This window comes from Lycium ferocissimum, chromosome 9 (genome assembly GCF_029784015.1).
Source record: "Lycium ferocissimum isolate CSIRO_LF1 chromosome 9, AGI_CSIRO_Lferr_CH_V1, whole genome shotgun sequence".
NCBI lineage: Eukaryota > Viridiplantae > Streptophyta > Magnoliopsida > Solanales > Solanaceae > Lycium > Lycium ferocissimum.
Genome location: NC_081350.1, coordinates 33,530,804 through 33,547,614, shown reverse-complemented (window position 1 = coordinate 33,547,614; position 16,811 = coordinate 33,530,804). Strand labels below are relative to the sequence as shown.

Sequence of the window (16,811 nt, the reverse complement as noted above, 5' to 3'; positions counted from 1 at the left end):
GGGATTGTATCCCATGATTTTGGAACGTATAAAAGGTGATATATATATATGGGCCCAGTCACCTGCCATGTGCACCGGTTTACAATTATATGATTTTAATAGATGCATCTTGTTATGGTCACATGTGCATTGGTAACAAATCTCCCAAAAAGAAATTTGGTTTGAGATAGATTATTTAATATGTAGCAGCACTTGTAAGCATCAAGCCAACAAGTTTTGACTCTCTCCTCGAGGTTGGTTCAGGGTCAGGAACCAAGTAATTCCTGTCTAGAAATTTGAATGTGCGGTATATGATTTAATTGCTCCACCACAACGCACAAAGATGGGTCCCAAATAAGGTTGGGAGGTAAATTTTAGATTTCCTAACATTAGGGGGAGGGATGATAAGCAGCTGGAAAATAAGGTATATGTAATGAATTATCACTGGTATGATCCTCGTTAAAAAGATAATTCAAGTTAACTGCCAGATGCATTTTCTGACCCAAAAGTGAATATTATATTCCAGCCGTAAATGCTCCAATTCCAATTAGAATTAAAGTCCTTGAAGAACAGAGTCTATAGCTATAGAGCGATCGGGTCCAAATATAAAACTCCTTGAAGAAGGAGAGGAGCAAATTATCAAGATGGTCATATAATGAGGCAAGTGCTTTAAAGAGCACCACGACATAACCTTCATAAAACCTTGGGAAAGGTTCAGGTACCTGAAATTGATAAAAAATGAAGAGATCTCGATAAGTTATGTCGCATTGGAACCGATATCAAATGACTGTCGATGGTATCTTTGAAATAATGTAGCGCTCAACATTATAACGGTGATGAGGATCTTGAATTCAAATCTGTCAAAGAATGTGAACAGATATAATGATTGGTCAAATAAAATACGCAGTTAAAGTATATTTTGTTTCACTTGGAATAGTGATGTTTTGGACGTATAGTCCAAGGACCTCAAGGCATAATGTCAGTGGGGTAAAAGTGGATTCTTGTGCGAAAAGTAAAATGAGAAATAAAAATCGTAAATATAAAGTACGGCTTGTGCCTTGTGGCATAAAGATTTTTCGCAAAAATCCTGACATTATTGTATGGAGATGTATATATTCTCTTGTGGTGGATGCAATGAGGTTTCTTATCAGTCTGGCAATATATGAAAATTTTGAATGCGTATAATTAATTGTTGTCAATATGGCTATATAGAAAACGAAAGAAAATCCGTAGGGATTTAAATTGGTTTGAAGCATTTCAGGTTTACGAAAATAAAGCTTCAACAAATCTTTATATAGGATAAAGCGATTCCATTGAGTACCCCAATGGTTGTGATGTCGCTAATTGTAAATAAACATCATTTTGACCTCATTATAATGATGAGTATATTGTATTGCATGCTGCAAAAGAAATTATTAATATAGATTTGTTTATCCTAACAAATATTATCAAGGTTTTATTGGTTATGTAAAATGCAGGACATTATTTTTATTATTATATGAAGTTTGTTCTTCAAAGCGAGTTACCGATTTGCATGTAAGGGTACTGCACATTATGACGTTCTATATGGCAGTCAATTATTGATAATTATTCAAGTCCTGCCAAGATGATAGCTACTTACAAAGGAAGTCAGGAATACATGTCTAGCTGAGACCAATAATTCAGCATATTTTGCAATAGTATGATGCTTATTTGGAAATGAAGAATTCAATAATATTATTGTACGAAGCTTGCATAGCTCAACTGAAAGAAGGATATAGCAAAGGAGACACAATACAACACATTTCGTCAAAGTTCTTTTCCAGACACGATCTTCGACAGAAAGAAGCTGGTATACAAGATTTGGCTATGTCGTCTCCCAAAATGAAGAGATATTTTACTCAGGGGGAGTATAATACGCGTTGTATTCTTTTTCCCTTAGCCGAGGTTTTATCCCACTCGGTTTTCCTTGCAAGGTTTTTGACGAGGCAGCAAGCAATGCGTATTAGAAGATATGTGTACTCTTTTTCCTTCACTAGGATTTTTTCCCACAGGGTTTTTCCTAGTAAGGTTTTAACGAGGCATATTATCTATTATCTATGGACATCCAAGGGGGAGTGTTATGAAATATTATGTATATTGTGGTGGATGTCCGTAACTCCTAAGAAGTTACTCCCACTATTTTCTCCATGATGTAGCTATTAAATCTCCCACCTCCTATCTTCATTATGTAAATATTAATTCCCACACCTCCATGATCTTCCCCCATAACCTTCATAGTTATTATCTTGTTTATTGCCACCTTTTGACTATCCTCTATGTATTAGTATATATAGAGATATAATAGGTGATGTACTTACACTTGAACACATTTGGATGAATAAGAAATCTCTCCTCTCTTGTCTCTCTATTTCTATTGTTTTCATCCTTTACTATTGTTACTCTTTTAGCTTAATTTACAACAAGTGGTTCAATCTAGTTCCTTAATTATACTCCGACTACATAATTTAATATGTAGATATGCAAAAGTTATTGAATTTCTAGACAGGACAAAGCATTTTTTCTTTGAATTTCACTGCTCTTCTCAGCCACCTTCCCAAAGCCCTCAAGAGTTAAATTTATCTTTTTGAGGGGGTAGTGGGTACTAATGTTTGGACTAAATTAGATTGGCTGACCAAACAAAAAACTTTGTTAGTCCGTATCCGAAAGTCAAATGAAAACGGTGCAATTGCTAAACATAACCACCAAAATGTCTATTGATACATTAATACAATGATTTTAGTTCATTGAATTTGCATCAAGCTATATATATTGCAGTAATTTAATGTCCTGGAAAAATACGACAACTCTCTCAACGTGAAGCACGATTTGGTAATCACATATAGTGAAATCACACTTTCATAGCTGCTATCAAAATCCCTGAGGCATTATGACATGTTGACCGAATTCTTTACGAAAATGTTTTCCAAACTCCTAATCGTGTGTTTTTTTTTTTTTTTTTTTTTTTTTTTTTTGTTTAGGAGGATTTATAACCTGTGACTCGAACCCGCAGGACTCTACCGGTCCTTTACCACTGAGCCATCCCTCACTTGTCCCTAATCATGTGTTTTGTAGTTGTGCCTTTGGCTTTTATTTCGTTAGATAACCTTTAATGTTTTTACTTTTTCGTTCTTTGTTTAGTGGTGGAGCTGCAAGTCTGCAACTTGGTAAATGAGGAAAGCATAAAGATACAAAAGTAGATTGTGGATGTTGTTGCATTGTTATTGGTCTTATAATGAGAACTAATCGGCAATCGCCATCGAACTTTTCAAATATTCTTTATGCCAACTACTTCCTCTGTTTCACTTTTACTTATTCATTGTACTGAAGATAAATTTTCATTTTTACTTATTCACTTTAGCATATCAAGAGAAAAATAATTTATTTTTCATAATTTACCTTAATATTAATTACTCATTCCCCAAATTATATCCCCAAGACTTTTTAAAATGCTAATAGTCATGGTTAAATATATAATTTATTTATTATTTTTTAAGAGGAATGCAAAATTCGTTGTGGACAAATAAAGTGAACACATGCATGGCGGAACTACCTTAGGTGAAGGTGGTCTGATGGCACATCCTTCGTCGGAAAATTACGCGGTGTACATAGTTTGAACGTTAGCTATTATCGGGGCGGATTTATGTGGGTGGAAGGGTGCAAAAAGTTATAGTGTATATATAGGGTAGATTTTCTGTGTTTATATACATATATTAACTTTTGAACACTTTAAACAAATGCAAAAGGTTAGCTCTAGTGGCTCAAGATGTTCAAGATTGTCTCTAGTGTCCTAGGTTTGATCCCTGCTGACAATATTATTTTTAATATTTAGCTTTTGTTGTTTTTTTCAATTCCGTGAGTGAAAATCCTAGATCTGCCACTGGCTATTATGAGTATATATTTAATTTTGCACACCCTTAGCACAAGTGAAAAGAAAATTTATACACCTTTCGTCAAATTCCTAGCTCCGTCACTAAACACATGTAGTATCTACTTTCCCATTACATAGGAGGATTTGAGAAGGAAAGAACTGTTGCGTGAATTACTTTCATCGATGCAACAAATAATTAAGGGTTTGTTTGAAAAATATACAATCAAGCAATTATCACTTTCGTTCTTTTTTACTTTGTTCATTTTTACTTGGCGCTTTCTTTAAGAATTTATTTTTTAGGAGATTGTTTATTAATTTGCTCATATTAACTACTCCCTCCATCCCATATTAGTTATTCACATTACTAACCGTTCCAAAATATTTGTCCATTTATAGAATCAAGATATAATTAATTAAGTTTTTTCTAATTTATCCTTAACATTAATTGTTTTTTAAAGTAACCAATATTGATTAGAGTGCAATTACTGGGAGAGAGATAAGGGTAATACATTGGGTTTACCCTGTGCGCACCCGAAGGATAACGGCTGTGGGTTCCCATGTCATCAAAAAAAAAAAAAAAGAGATAAGGGTAATACACTTTTATTTATGATTTCTTAAAGGGCGTGTAAAAAGGAAAGTGGTCAAGTAATATGAAACGGAAGGAGTATGCTTTGAAAATCTATTTGACTACTAGTAATCTATATACAATTATTTAATGATAAGAACAGTATTGGAGGAAAATAATAAAATAATAAATCTCTCTTGATTGGCCAAATTGATAAGTAAAAAGGAAAATTTATTTTTAGCATATAGTGAATAAGTAAAAGGGAACGGAGGGAGTATATAAGACAATAATTACAATAGCTATTTTTTTGTAGTAAATTTCAATGTCATGTTTGATTGACCACAGTTATAATTTGATTGACCACAGTCAATGTATGTAAAATGGAGAAATATCCAGACAATGTAAGTTAAATTGAGAGGTGACTTTCATAAAGTCCCCTGGAGGAGGATGACTTGTATGAAAATTGGGGCACCTAAGTGGAATTTCCAACTACTGTTGATATGACATGGAAGATTATACACAAGGGACAGGGGTATGCAGTCGGGGATATATAGTTGAGAGAAAACTATATCCTTTATGTAGTATTGAAGATGAAAGCATAGATCAACTTTTCTTCCAATATTCTTTTTCTAGCTTCATATGGAGCAAGCTACTGATATTATTAAGCCTAAAGTTAGCTAGCAGAATGAGAGAGTTGAACTTTTACCCATGAAGCTTCATGTTAGCAAGTTTTGGGTAGGGTAGATTATTATAGCTACCGGTTGTGCTGGGACTCGTTCAAAAGTATCCAGATTTGTACATATTTCAATTGGTTAATGTCAGGTTGATTCTGTTGTACTTTTTATTGAGTGGGAACTGATTTGTCTCAATTGCATGTGTTGTAATTTCTTCACTGGTAATAAAAAATTTATTTACCAGAAGAACAAGAAAAAAAAAAAAGGAAAGTCATTAGAAATAAGCATTACATGTTGAAGTCATAAAACAGCATGATCCACTCCCACGGGTGTAAAAGTATTGCACATTTTGAAGTCATAAAACAGCCTGATCCACTCGCACATGTGTGTGTGTGAGAGCTCGTTTGGTATGATGGATAAGCAAAAATAATCTTGAGATAAAAATTAGTGCCGCCTTAGCCCACGTTTGATTGAAAAAAAAACTCGGGATAATTAATCCCGAGATTATAGTGTTTTTTTATCCCACCTTGAGGGTGGAATAACTAATCCCGGAATAACTTATCCCGGGATAAGTTGTTTCCAACCAAACGTTTGAAGTCATAAAATAGCATGATACACTCGCACATGTGTCTCTGTGTGAGAGTATTACATTTTTTAAGTCATAAAATAGCATGATACACTGGCACATGCGTCTCGTGTGTGAAAGTATTACATAGTATTTAAGCCATAAAATACAATGATACACACTCCCACATGGGTGCGTGCTTGTGTGTGAAATTAAATCATACAGATCAAATAGGATGCTTGTTAAAATAAAAGGCTCCAAAAATCATGTGAACTCATTTTGAGGAAAAAAAATTAATCTTCTGTTTTCTTTCATAATTCTGGGAGGAAAAAATGCATAGAGCATGCATTACAGTTTCCTTTCAAGAGTTCAATATATCTTATTCAACAAGATATATTGCTGCTCAATCACCACTTAATAAGTCAGTCATAAAGGATACCATCATCCAAAAGGAGATGACATTTTCAAATTTTAGTTTATTAGCACAGCACAATACAACAGTTCTAATCATGTGTATATTTGCTGCAGTTCTTGCTTCACAGCCTAGCAGTTCGTAGTTGCTGCTTGAGTATTGGCCTGATATATTCATGGAAGCCATCAGCTACATTTGATTCATTAAGAGGATCCTTCCATGCAGCCTCATACAGTTTTGGATACACGTTTCCATCATAACGTCCAAGAATTGAATCAAGGTAGTGATCGGTATAGTTAAATGCATCAACAAGCGATATAGCATTTGGACGAAGCTGATATTAAAGAGGGGAATAGATCAGTAAAAACAGCTTCACTCTCCAAGCACAAATGACAGAGAACAAGTGAGAAATGACAAAAATTGTCCCTTAAGTATCATTTGAACAGTTTTGATCCTTTAAGTTTGACAAAAATGAGCACTTAAGTCTCCATCAGATGTTTATCAAACTCTGATTGTTAAAGTTAATCGGAAATATGAAAATAGAAAATATGTAACGTGAACTCACATTTGGAAGTACAACTTTTGCAGTTGATGTTATTTTCTCTATTTCAAGAGTTTGGTGAAACTTTTTGAAGTGCAATTTCTATTATTTTTGAACATTTCTTGTGTCTGATGTAGTTTTTTATGTTGCGGTTTCTCAAAGTTTGATGGAAATTTTTGGTGCTTCTGGTTAAAAAAAAAAATCAATAGTTTCGCTTAAGTTTAACAAAATCATAGTTTGGTAAATATTTGACGGAGACCAAAGTGCTCACTTTTGTTAAACCTACTACCAAAGATAAGGGACCATTTTTGGCATTTAATCAAAAACAAGTTCTCAACGAGACGAACCTGCGAATACAAGGCTCTGAGCTGCTCATTAGCAAGTGACGCCTGCTTTGAGGTGATATAGCCAGTCCCGAGAAAATCTCCTTGATGTTTGTGAAGAAGGAAGAGCGAATAGATGCCACAAAGCACCTCCAGCTGTTGCTTAATCCCTTGACCGGGAATGTTTTGTTGCAGCTTCTCAATAAACCTTAATGAGATAAAAGAAGTATTAGTAAACTTCAACAACTTCAACAACATGCCCAGTATAATCCCACAATGTGGGGTCTGGGGAGGGTAGAGTGTACGCAGACCTAACCCCCACCTTGAAAGGTAGGGCGGCTGTTTCCGAAAGATCCTCGGCTCAAGAGAGAAAACAAGACAAGACAAAAAGTCATATAGGGACAAGCATATCAAAAACAATATGAAAACGAGGAATAACAAAAGCGAGAAAGTCATGATAGAACAGTCTGGAAAGAAAGGAGCATTAGCTACCATAGATAAATAAGATAATCAAAGTATAAGGCCCAACAAATGTAAGCAGAAATCAAATGCAGAAATCAAATGCCAATTAACGAATGAACAAAACTACAACTACTAGGGTGAAATGATAAGCAACCCAGCCTTCTATCCTAATCTGAGTCCTCCACAACCTCCTATGTAAGGTCATGTCCTCGGTAAGCTGAAACTGTGCCATGCCCTGTCTAATCACCTGTCCCTGCACTTTAGACATTTTGTTTACTAAAAGAAGTACTAGTAAACAAAATGTCTAAATTCCAGAACATTGTCAATAAATCCCCGTAAAATTTCCAATACCGAGAAGCTTAAAGCAGATACAGTTCATGCATTAAGACTAACTAAAATAACTCCTCCTTATTAACGATCTCACAATTTTCAGCTAAATACATTGCTGAAAAGCAGACTGATCATTCAAACCAAACACAGCTTAAAAACGAATAGTCAATACAGTAAATTATGCGATCTTTCTATTTGGACAGTTTGTAGTTATAGTACTTATGAAGAATGAATTTTTGTTCGCAGGGTCATGACATTGTTAGGCTTTTTACTGGAAGAGAATGCAGTAAAGAAGCTTACTTGGAGACGACAATCAACTGACAATGAGCAACTGCTGCTTCAACTAAATCAGCTGCTAGTTCTGCAAAACCTAAAGAAAGGAGGGCAAAGCAAGAAAGTTAGAAATCGATTTTTTGTTGCGTGAAAAAGACAGCTGAAAATTCATACAGAAACTTTAAACTAGACGGTAATAAAAATTTACAGAAGTGAAAAAGAAAGCCGCAGAGACTTGATAGTGAGTACCTTCTTCTGGATTATCAAACTTGCTAAGATTCTGAGCACAAGCAACAGACATCCTGGCAGCCCTTGCTTCAAATGCTTCCAATATTGCACTAGGTTTCAGCCAGTCCTTGGCTGCAGGAGATGGAAATAACCACAATAAGCAACCAACTTTTTGTAGGTCAGAAAACACAGGAGGATATTTGAAGGGCGAAACAACAGGCCTTCTCACATGGTTGACATTATGCAAGCAAAAGTGGGGAAATTACACGTACTAATATCACAAGCGGATCCTTTTCCTAATGCAACTGATTAGAATAGGGGCCGTTTGGTTGCTGGTTAGAGTTATGCAGATATTAGTAATGCAGGGAATGGGTATGCAGGGTTTAGTTATTCCACCTTCTATCCTGCATAAATAATACTCCCTCCGTCCTAATTTATATGACACTCATTCCTTTTTAGTCAGTCCCAAAAAGAATGACACCTTTCTATATTTAGTAACAATTCAACTTTATGAAATGATTTCTAGCCACACAAATTTTTATGGTTTGTTTTAGACCACGAGTTTCAAAAGTCTTACTTTATTTTTTAAACTTCGTGTCAAGTCAAACACCTTCATATAAAATGGGACGGAGGGAGTACATAGAATTCCTTATAACTTATACATGTATTAGCTATGCGGGATTGTAAATTGGTAACCAAACACCGTACTTGGTGTGCTGAGTTTAATACATAATAACTAAAATGCTACCAAACGTGGTACTAGTTATGTTGGTTTAATACGTGAATAACTCACTTCCTAACTAGCAACCAAACGTCCCCTTAAGTATTCTCAGAACGAATAGTACTATGACAATGAAGGATCAGCTGCAAGGACTTTACCTTGTTTCACATCAGAACGACATTGCATCAAGTGTTCAATTCTTCCCATATAAGCTATGGTACCCACTGGCTTCTTTCCAGAGCCCAGTTGCGAAACAGTCTTCATAAGAATCCTTGCAACCTACATGAAACACCGCATGGTTCATAGTGGAGAACGGGATCTAAATATAATATTAGGATAAAAAGTCCATGCATTAAGACTTCATAAATTAGATAAGCATCTATTGCACTTCACTTGCTCATTTACGATATAGATAATTCAAGTTAACGTCAAGAGACTTGCTTTTGGGAGAGAAATAGGGAAAAAAAAAAAAAAAAAACACCCGCAACAGAATCGCCATATTGAAGTCCCTGATTCTATAAACATTTAAATTCATCCATTAATTTCATGGAAATCAACCTGCTATCATCAACTCTTTCTTATCTACTTCCTCCATTCCAAAAAGATTACCTTAAGTCTCCTCTGTAACAATTATGATCTCAGTACTTAAAGTGACAAAAAGTACCTTGGTTCAGAGTCTGCACACTTTCTAGTTCCAACCACCAATTGACTAAATTATAAAACATCTATAACTTCTGGAAGATCTTGATAAGGAGGGAAAAGTACAGGAGATTGGAAGCACTATAAAATAGAATTTTACATTTTCCAGAAATTCCTCAATACTTCTTCTTTGATGGTTCTCCCATTTTTATTAACAAAAGATTAAATTGAAATGTGAAAACCAGAAACAAGACTCTGTAACTGCTAGATTTTTTTTTTAAAGATCAATAAGAAACTCAAGATTAAAGAATTTATATAAAAATGATTATCTGCCCAAAAAGGTAAATATGATTGACAAGCTTAAATGACCACTACTGAACCAGCTGAGCTAAAGGAATCTCCAACTCCACACCATCCCTTTAAAAGGACTTCAAAATTTTGGAACAAAATGGAAACAAGCAAGATTTTAATCTTTTCCTTTGGATGAGTGGAAGACAAACAAAAACTGAGAACTGGTATGTCAAACCGTACAAAATCTAGTTTACCTGTAGTTGTAGCACAACATTATCTCCTTCGTATGTACAGGCAGGGACATAAACGGCAAATAATTCTGGAAGCCCACTGCTGCAAAGATAACCATGACCTCCACATAACTTTCGGCATTCTTCAATTCCATCCTGGAATAAAATCGCAATCATGCAAGAAGCATGTTATGTTAAATGGCGTGATATTGGATTCAAATCAACACTTAGAGAATAGCTTTTCCTCCATTTTGTTTAATCAAGTAACAGCTTAAGAGAAGAGCAGGTCCAAACTAACATTTCTCTTTTGATTAGGCAAGAGAAATTTGACTGTTTATAAGCAGTCCAAGCCACAAATTGAAGAAAACCTAATTGCTAATCTTATCCTAATACAAATGAAGATTGCTTAGGAGATTACTTACAGCAGTGGCAGTGGTGGTCAAAGACTTCAACCCTGCGGTACATGCATGCGCCTCAGGCAAAGTTGAGAAATCATTTGCTTGCAGTCTTTGTGTAACATCAGTGTACAACCAATTCAGCCACTCACCAACAAATCTGAAGGCATACGCAGAAGCCAACAAGGGGAAGAGCCTGTTTTGCTGAGTTTTGTAGTCAATCACCTGCATAAAAGTATGCAGTAGGAGCATTAATCACAACTCCGGCTGATAAACAATGACGTATTAACTTGACTGGGGAAAACATAAATCTATGAATGGTTGTGCTAAGTTATGGAACACATAGCAAACAGATTTTGTACTCTTGAGGTGCCAAGAACTTCATCAAGCTCAATCAGCAGAGAAATTCCTTTCTCAGAGTCACATAGGTCTAATGACTATGAGTTTTTTAAGCCAGAAGATTCCTAGGCATTGCAGTAGTCTGCAAAGTTGGAAAATGTTGGAGCAGATCAATTGGCTCCAATATTTTTTTCCCTGTCCAAAAACTTTATCAACCTTCTTTTTTTCCTTTGTTTTTTTGAAAAGGAAAAGATCATTGTTTTTTTGAAAAGGAAAAGATCACTTTTAAATCCAAAATCTTACTACAAGTGTCCCTTTTTATTTACACCAGTTAAATGCAAGAATGCCACCGATGTGCCAATATGATTATGGCATGCAACAAATGAGATATCAGACCTCAGGCATTAGAAAATGACCATTTACTTTACTACTGACAGGATTGCATCCAAGGTTACCTGAGTTTCTTTTCCACCATTCTGAGAGCCGAATTGTCTACGAACGGCACTGTATCTGGTGGCAATACACACAGCACGAGACATCGCAATGGAAGCATCTGCTACAATTGTTTGCCGTACATATACCATGGTCCCATAAAGAAGTTGTCGCGGAATATCAGATTGGACAAATTTTCCTTCCTTTGTAACTTGTGAAACCCTGAATTTTCGAAGCCAATATAATAACAACCATGTTAATGTAAAAGTAATTATTTTTTCACTTAATTAGAGGTAAGAAATTCCAAAAATTTCCTAATAGATAAAGCTTCTTTTTTCTCGCTCCAGGTAAAACCTACTAGAATTGCTACTCCCAAGATTACTTAAACACGAGAAGCTGAACTAGAGGGCTGGAAATATCTTTAAAAACTACAAAACAAAAAAGTTTATAACAAGGGGTGTATCTTGGAGCCGTCATAAAGGAAAAAGGAGGAAAAGAGCTTTTAACTTGAATACCAGAAAATGGAAAACTACAAACCTCATCAACATTTGATCTCTTGGAATGCGCACATGATCAAATCTTAACACTCCATTATCCATGGTATTATATGCTCCGTTCCCAAATTTCATTCCAATGTCTCCAACAGTAATGCCTGGAAGAGGTTTGTGGTCCTCCAAGCTCCGTAGTTGCACAATAAAACCTAAAATATGAATAGTCAATAAAACATAAGTGAATCTTTCCTGAAACATTAGCATGCGTTGCACCATTTTGTGACATGAATAATCATTCACTTACCATTAATCCCATAGTCTTTACCATCTGTTATAAGACGAGCGTACACAACACCATGGGTAGACACTTTACCCAATCCACCAGGCCACCACTATTCAAAATTGTAAAAAGCCAGAGATCAGGGGGATTCACTAATTCTTAATGAACGAAGAATTCACTAATTCTTAATGAATGAAAATTATACTATATTAATAGAGATGACACATTTCTGACTAGCATATTGAACCGATAAAAATTAGCAGCAGACGTAAGATTATTGGAGAACTGTCTTTCAAAAGGAATACAGGAGAACAAGTAGTGGACCATTCTTACCTTGCTTGACGTCAATGTTGGACTGTGAATGACAAATTCATCTGTTTGAGGATCAAATGTGGCAGTGGTCTCAAGGCCTTGAACGTTGGACCCATGTCCAAGTTCAGTTTGAGCATAGCAGCCAATTATTTGCATCTTGTAGGCCAACGGCAACCACTTTTTCTGCTGTTCATCTGTGCCCTGTCCTTTTATGGCTGGTATAAACATTCCCTATGAAGAAAAATGTTGGCAGGTGCCACAATCATTGGGTTTGAAGCAATGAAAACAGAAGGGGAAAAGACTATTGCAACAACTCTAAGTAATGAATGCAAGGTGGCAACATAGGAGGAGTGGCAAACGGGCAGGTCAGATCGGATATGGGCGGGTCGAAAACGGTTAAACAAAAAAAGATAAAATATCCGACCCGCCCATATTTGACATGGATAACAAATTGGTTAACCAACGGATGATATGGATATCCATATTATCCATGGTTTCAGAGAAGTCAGATGAGAACACAAGCAAAAAGTCAAAATAAGCTTATACTCCCAAAAAGCAAAAACTCATGAAAAATAACAAGAAGACAAATGGGTATTGATAATATGAATATCTATATTATCCTTCCGGATGTCCATTTTTTAGTGGATAATATCCACATTTGATCCATTTTTTAAAAAGTCAGTTATCTGACCCATTAGAATTGGATGGTTACTGTTTTTTTAACAACAATTTAGCATAGGCAAAAGCAGAAGTCAAACAAGAGGTTACCCAATGAAGATCAGTAAAAGCAGGCTCATCTACCCAACGCCTTAACTGAGTGGCTTCTTCTTCTGCAAATATGAAATTCAAGGTAATCAGCAAACAATGGGAAACTTCGATTAGATGCCTCTTTTTTGGAAGAACACATTAAAAGGATTAAAAAACCAAAACAAAGTCATACCAGAAAGACGAAGATCAATGATCCGTTTCCACGCATATGCAGCCTTCCTTAGAGTGTTCTTAAATAGCTCTTTCCTAGGAAGCATGGTTCTGCCCTCCTTACTGAAGCCCTATATCCAACAATGACACTCGGTCAATATTACACACATGAAAAATAGAAAAAAGCGCAGTTCGTTCTATTTTACTTCCAAAACCAATTTATTAGAAAATTATGCCGGAAAATGTTTTTGATCAGCATTCAACCCCAAAACGGTCACCAGCTGAATCATACAAACCGGTGGTCTGTTAAAGCAAAAACATTTTACTGACTAAATCATCCTAAAAAACAAATCCATGTTAGCATTTAATCAAAACCTAGTCCCTTTTCCTACCAAAAGATTCTAATGCACCTGCTCCATTCATTTTTATGTTTTTCTTTCCTCAGAACTTCAGAGCAATTTCACACCAAACAATGACTTGTCACACCACGTCAATAACATTTTCGCCTACTAAATAGTGTTTGATCAGATTTCAATTCCAGAATGTGGTCGGTTTCTATCAGTTAAATCACGCACATTATTGACTCCCTAAACCTTATCAAAATCAAATATTTTTTCTATTAAAACACAGAATGAGCATAAGAAGGACTTTCTTCCCATCATCAGCATATCCATGTACAATACAAAAAAATCAAGCATCAAACACCCCAAAAAAAAAAAAAAAAAAAAAAAAAAAAGACAAAAAAGAATTAAAATCAGCTTATATCAGTTAAATCACACACATTACTGCTCCCTAAAAAAAATTAAAAAAATCAGCTAAAGTATAGTTAATGAGCATAAGAAGGATTTTCTCTCTACCATCACCATATCCATGTATAAGAAAACAAGATAATAAAGCATGAAACACTCCTAAAAAAAAAAAAAAAAAATATCAGTTAAATCACACACATTACTGGCTCCGAAAAAGTTATCAAAATCAAACCTTTTTATCTGTTAAAACACAGTTAATGAGCCTAAGAAGGACCTTCTCTCCATCATCAACATATCCATGTACAAAACCCAAGAAAATAAAGCATCAAACACCCAAAAGACAAGAAATAATTAAAATCAGTTTACATCAGTCAAATCACACACATCACTCATTATTGACTCCCTAAAACTTATCAAAATCAAATCTTTTTCACTCTTAAACACAGTTAATGCGACTCTCTCTTCATCATCACCATATCCATGTACAAAAAACAAGAACATTAATCATCAAACACCCAAAAGAACAAACAAACAGACAAAAAAGAACCAAACATCAGTTGCAAAGAAAAACTAAATAATAACAAATCCTGATTCATATGTACCGACAGCCATATCAAAAAGATTATCCAACAAAAGGGGGTCAAAAAAATTTCTAAAAATTGAGGGGGTAAAAAAAAAAAAAGGAAAAGGGAATTACAGGATCATTAGCAACAAGCTTAGAGATACGATCTGCAAGTTCAAAATTATAACGAGAACCAGCCCAAACAATCTTCATCTCATCCACATCAAATTCAGCTTTTTTCCTTTCATCAGCCAAGTAATCTACACCCTCCATATCTCTCCTTTTTCTCAGATCAAAACTCAAAATTAATTCTTGCACAGTATGAAAAATTCAATCTTTGGGGTGTCTTGTAAATACCCAATTCAATTCTTGGAAAAAAAAAAAAAAAAAGAAGAAGGATAAGGATTGAACACGTTGAGTTTTCCAAGAACGTTTTAGGTGTGTCTATTTATAGCAGTAGCTGTAGTTGTAGTTGGAGTGGGTGTTTATGCATATACTCGCAATCCTGGATAATCATATTTTTGACTATTATTTTGATTACTGCACATGTCTTTTTCTTGCAAAAAAAAAAAAAGGTTGATCCACTTTAATTTGTTTATTTATAGTATACTTTTATTTTAGCCTTTCTGCTCCGTAGGTTCCGAGGTGTGAATACTCGGTACAGTGGACGACAAGAGAAGAGATTTAGCCCAAAAAAAAATCTTTTTTTTTTTTTTCAAATTGTCCTCAAATGTGTTTTATTGAAATTAGTAGGCGTTTGGATATGAATTGAATAATATTTAAAAATATATATATGATATTTGAAGTTAAAGTTTTAAAATGATATAAATGAAAGTTAAAATATTGCTTGGACATGTATTTTGTTTTAAGAAAAATTGAAGTTTTATGAGTGAAAAATAAATTACTTGGAAATTTAATTTATCTTAAGAACTAACTAAAAAATTATTTTAAATATAACCAAATAATATTTTGAAAATATTTTTTTAAAAGAAAAAATGCTTCCATATTTTTGCACGGATTGGCCTTCAAATGCACTGTTATTTAACTTTGGCCCTCTCATATCTGTGGTATATAATTTTTTTCTCTTGTTGCTTATTTAATAAAAATATTCCGATATGCTTTGCTGAGCATAAGTCCTCTTGGTATGGGATTATGAAAGTACTCTATATTTTTTAGTAGAAACTCTTTAAACAGGCTTTACTATTCCAAGAAAGTAATTAGATGTACTGCATGTTCATTCTCCTGCCACGTACTTCAAAAAAAATTCATTGATTTTCTAAAAGTATGTAAGCATAGTATTTGATGGGCATGTTATATTAGAGATAGTAATTTGTTTCTCTTTTGGTTTAGAATTAATTGATTAGTTTTTTCAATAAAAGGCAGAGAACAAATATTAATCCTAATTAGCAAATAACTCAAATTTAATAATTTTCTGAGATTATTGAAAATTTACATTAGATGGAAAGATTCCAAAAGCAAGATATGATTAATGTTAATCTAAAGATGGTCATAAATTTAAGTCTAGACATTAATTAATTAACAATTTTGTAAAGTTGGTTGACCATGTACCAATTAATTCAGTGGTCCACAGGTCATAAAAAATAATTAATTAATTAACTAATTGATTAACAATTTTGTAAAGTTGCTTAACCATGTTGCCAATTATGCAGTGTCACTCCTCTCAATAAATAAAATTTGGCAGAAAAATAGTTAGTTGGTCATTTTATGTTTCAATTCCCAAATTCAGATGAGACTATTACTCCCAAGTATGAAAGCAATAATTTTTAATCTATGAATCCCAAATTATCATTTACTCACGTGACAACGATTCTAACACTTTTGAAGAAAATAGAAATATAAACAGTCTAACAAATTAACCAATCTAAGTTTCGAAAACTAATTCAAAATTAGAGTACCTAAATTGTTTATGATTTGGTGTTTGCTAGTACAACTCATTCTTCAACTCTTTTAATCGTCTATGAGTTATCTTCCGTTTGGATTGGCTTATATGAGATTGAGCCATTTTCTTTTATACATGTATCTTCCAAAAATATATTGAGATTATGAGCCATTTTCTTTTATACATGTATCTTCCATTATTGCATCAAGTGTATCCTAAAATAGAAGTTTCTCATTCAAACTATCATTTGGATTTTCATTACTACCAGTCGACCACCCAACTTGAATCATTATTCGAAGAAGTCTTTTTTT

The 16,811-nt window shown here is 34.3% G+C and overlaps 1 protein-coding gene across 1 annotated transcript; it reads right to left on the bottom strand.

Annotated features, from left to right (window-relative positions):
* Positions 1–5,936: 5,936 nt before the first annotated feature.
* LOC132030346 (peroxisomal acyl-coenzyme A oxidase 1-like) lies at positions 5,937–15,064 on the bottom strand. Its single transcript, XM_059419927.1, has 14 exons — positions 14,736–15,064; positions 13,312–13,420; positions 13,140–13,201; positions 12,393–12,602; positions 12,084–12,171; positions 11,826–11,988; positions 11,312–11,510; positions 10,545–10,742; positions 10,147–10,278; positions 9,121–9,241; positions 8,263–8,373; positions 8,041–8,110; positions 6,973–7,156; positions 5,937–6,418 (listed from the first exon to the last, which is right to left on the bottom strand). The coding sequence occupies exons 1-14, from the start codon at positions 14,871–14,873 to the stop codon at positions 6,209–6,211; spliced, it is 1,995 nt and encodes a 664-aa protein (XP_059275910.1). The 5' UTR covers positions 14,874–15,064; the 3' UTR covers positions 5,937–6,208.
* Positions 15,065–16,811: the final 1,747 nt, after the last annotated feature.